The 1757-nt window shown below is 42.6% G+C and overlaps 1 protein-coding gene across 2 annotated transcripts in view; it reads left to right on the top strand.

Moving 5' to 3' along the window:
* The window catches only part of GRIA3 (glutamate ionotropic receptor AMPA type subunit 3), a 282338-nt gene extending 281665 nt beyond the window's left edge, over positions 1 to 673 (top strand). For both annotated transcript variants that reach the window (XM_007448347.1, XM_007448348.1), the window contains exon 15: positions 428 to 673. In XM_007448347.1, coding sequence (XP_007448409.1) covers positions 428 to 673 — 246 coding nt within the window. The remainder of the gene's footprint in view (positions 1 to 427) is intronic.
* Positions 674 to 1757: the final 1084 nt, after the last annotated feature.

The raw sequence follows: 1757 nt of genomic DNA, 5'->3' as shown, positions 1-1757 counted from the left end.
GAAAGAGTGCTTCACGTTCCCAAATGAAAAGAGCGTTACATTGACAGAGATGATGTCACAGCTCAACTCTGGCAAATGGTGTTTATCGAAGCTGGCAGAGGACTAAGTTGTGCTTGTGCTTCCACTTTTGCTCCCATGGCCGAGTGCTGTTTATTTAGTTGTTGACACCACCTTGAGGTACTAATGGATTTAAGGAGTCAAACTCAATGAACATTTAGGGGAGGATCACAACTGTCAACAGAAGCACCATCTACCATCTTGCTGGCCATTGTGAAACATCAGCCAGTTGCCAGAGTTGAGTCATAGCATTTACATCAACGTTTAGCTATTTTACAACTTAGAACTATCATATACTGTTGCAATGCATTATAATGTCCCATTGTCTTTGTTTTCCCCAAGAACTAATCACCTTGTTCATTTCTCTTAGGACAAGACCAGCGCTCTGAGCCTGAGCAATGTGGCAGGCGTTTTCTATATACTTGTCGGAGGTCTGGGGCTGGCCATGATGGTGGCTTTGATAGAATTCTGTTACAAATCACGGGCAGAGTCCAAACGCATGAAACTCACAAAGAACACCCAAAACTTTAAGCCTGCTCCTGCCACCAACACTCAAAATTACGCTACATACAGAGAAGGCTACAACGTGTATGGAACAGAGAGTGTTAAGATCTAGGGGTACGGTTAAGGTCTAGTAAACTAATCAGCTTATGTTATTGTATGTCAATCTCTTTTTCTTTTCTTGTTGTCTTTCAGTTTGGTTTGTTGTTTCAAGAATTGTCTATTTTTTGCAACCATTTGATTCTTTGAAAATAATGGTTGTGCTTTCTTGTCAGACAGTGGTGCTTTCCTAATAGCATAGTTGTAATTAAATTGTGGTCTGCGACCCAAAAGGAAAAACAATTCTCTAGAGCAGCACTGTTCAGTGGGAATATTTGCAAGCCACATGTGAACCACATGTGTAATTTTAAGTGCTCTTCTAGCCATTTCCTAAAGTAACACAAGCAAAATTAAGTTAATGATATATTTCATTTATCCCACTATATTCGAAGTATTATCATTTCAACTTGTTATCAATGTAAAAAGTGAATGAAGTGTTTTACATTCTTTTATATATACATATATATATATATATATATATATATATATATTGGCGGTACACGGGCCTCTCACTGCTGTGGCCTCTCCCGTTGTGGAGCACAGGCTCCGGACGCGCAGGCTCAGCGGCCATGGCTCACGGGCCCAGCCACTCCGCGGCATGTGGGATCTTCCCGGACCGGGGCACGAACCCGTGCCCCCTGCATCGGCAGGCGGACTCTCAACCACTGCACCACCAGGGAAGCCCTTACATTCTTTTCTTCATACTAAGTCTTAGAAATCAGGGGTGTCTTTTATACTTATGGCACATGTCAATTCACACTGGCCACATATCAAGTGTTCAATAGTCACATGTGGCTGGTGACTACCATATCGGACAGTGACGCTCTAGAGAAAGCAGCTCTCTGGAAGTGATGTCAAAATGAGGAATGGAAATGGGGAGCTGCTACCTCGAGAAAGGTAGTGCTTCTATAGGGGTGTGGTGGATCTCTTAAGTATAAGCCTGAGACAATTTCTTTGATCTTTGAGTTCCTTTGTAGTCCCTTTCTTGGAACTGATGTTCATTGAGGTAAGTGTCTCCCAAAGGACAGTCTAGGTTCCCTGCTGCTGGCTGTTCCCAAATTCATACTTAAATGGACCTGACTGATGCCACCTTGATTCTG

The sequence above is a fragment of the Lipotes vexillifer genome, unplaced genomic scaffold (genome assembly GCF_000442215.2).
Source record: "Lipotes vexillifer unplaced genomic scaffold, Lipotes_vexillifer_v1.1 scaffold1524, whole genome shotgun sequence".
NCBI classification, from domain to species: Eukaryota; Metazoa; Chordata; class Mammalia; order Artiodactyla; family Lipotidae; genus Lipotes; species Lipotes vexillifer.
This window is presented reverse-complemented; position numbering and strand designations above follow the sequence as displayed.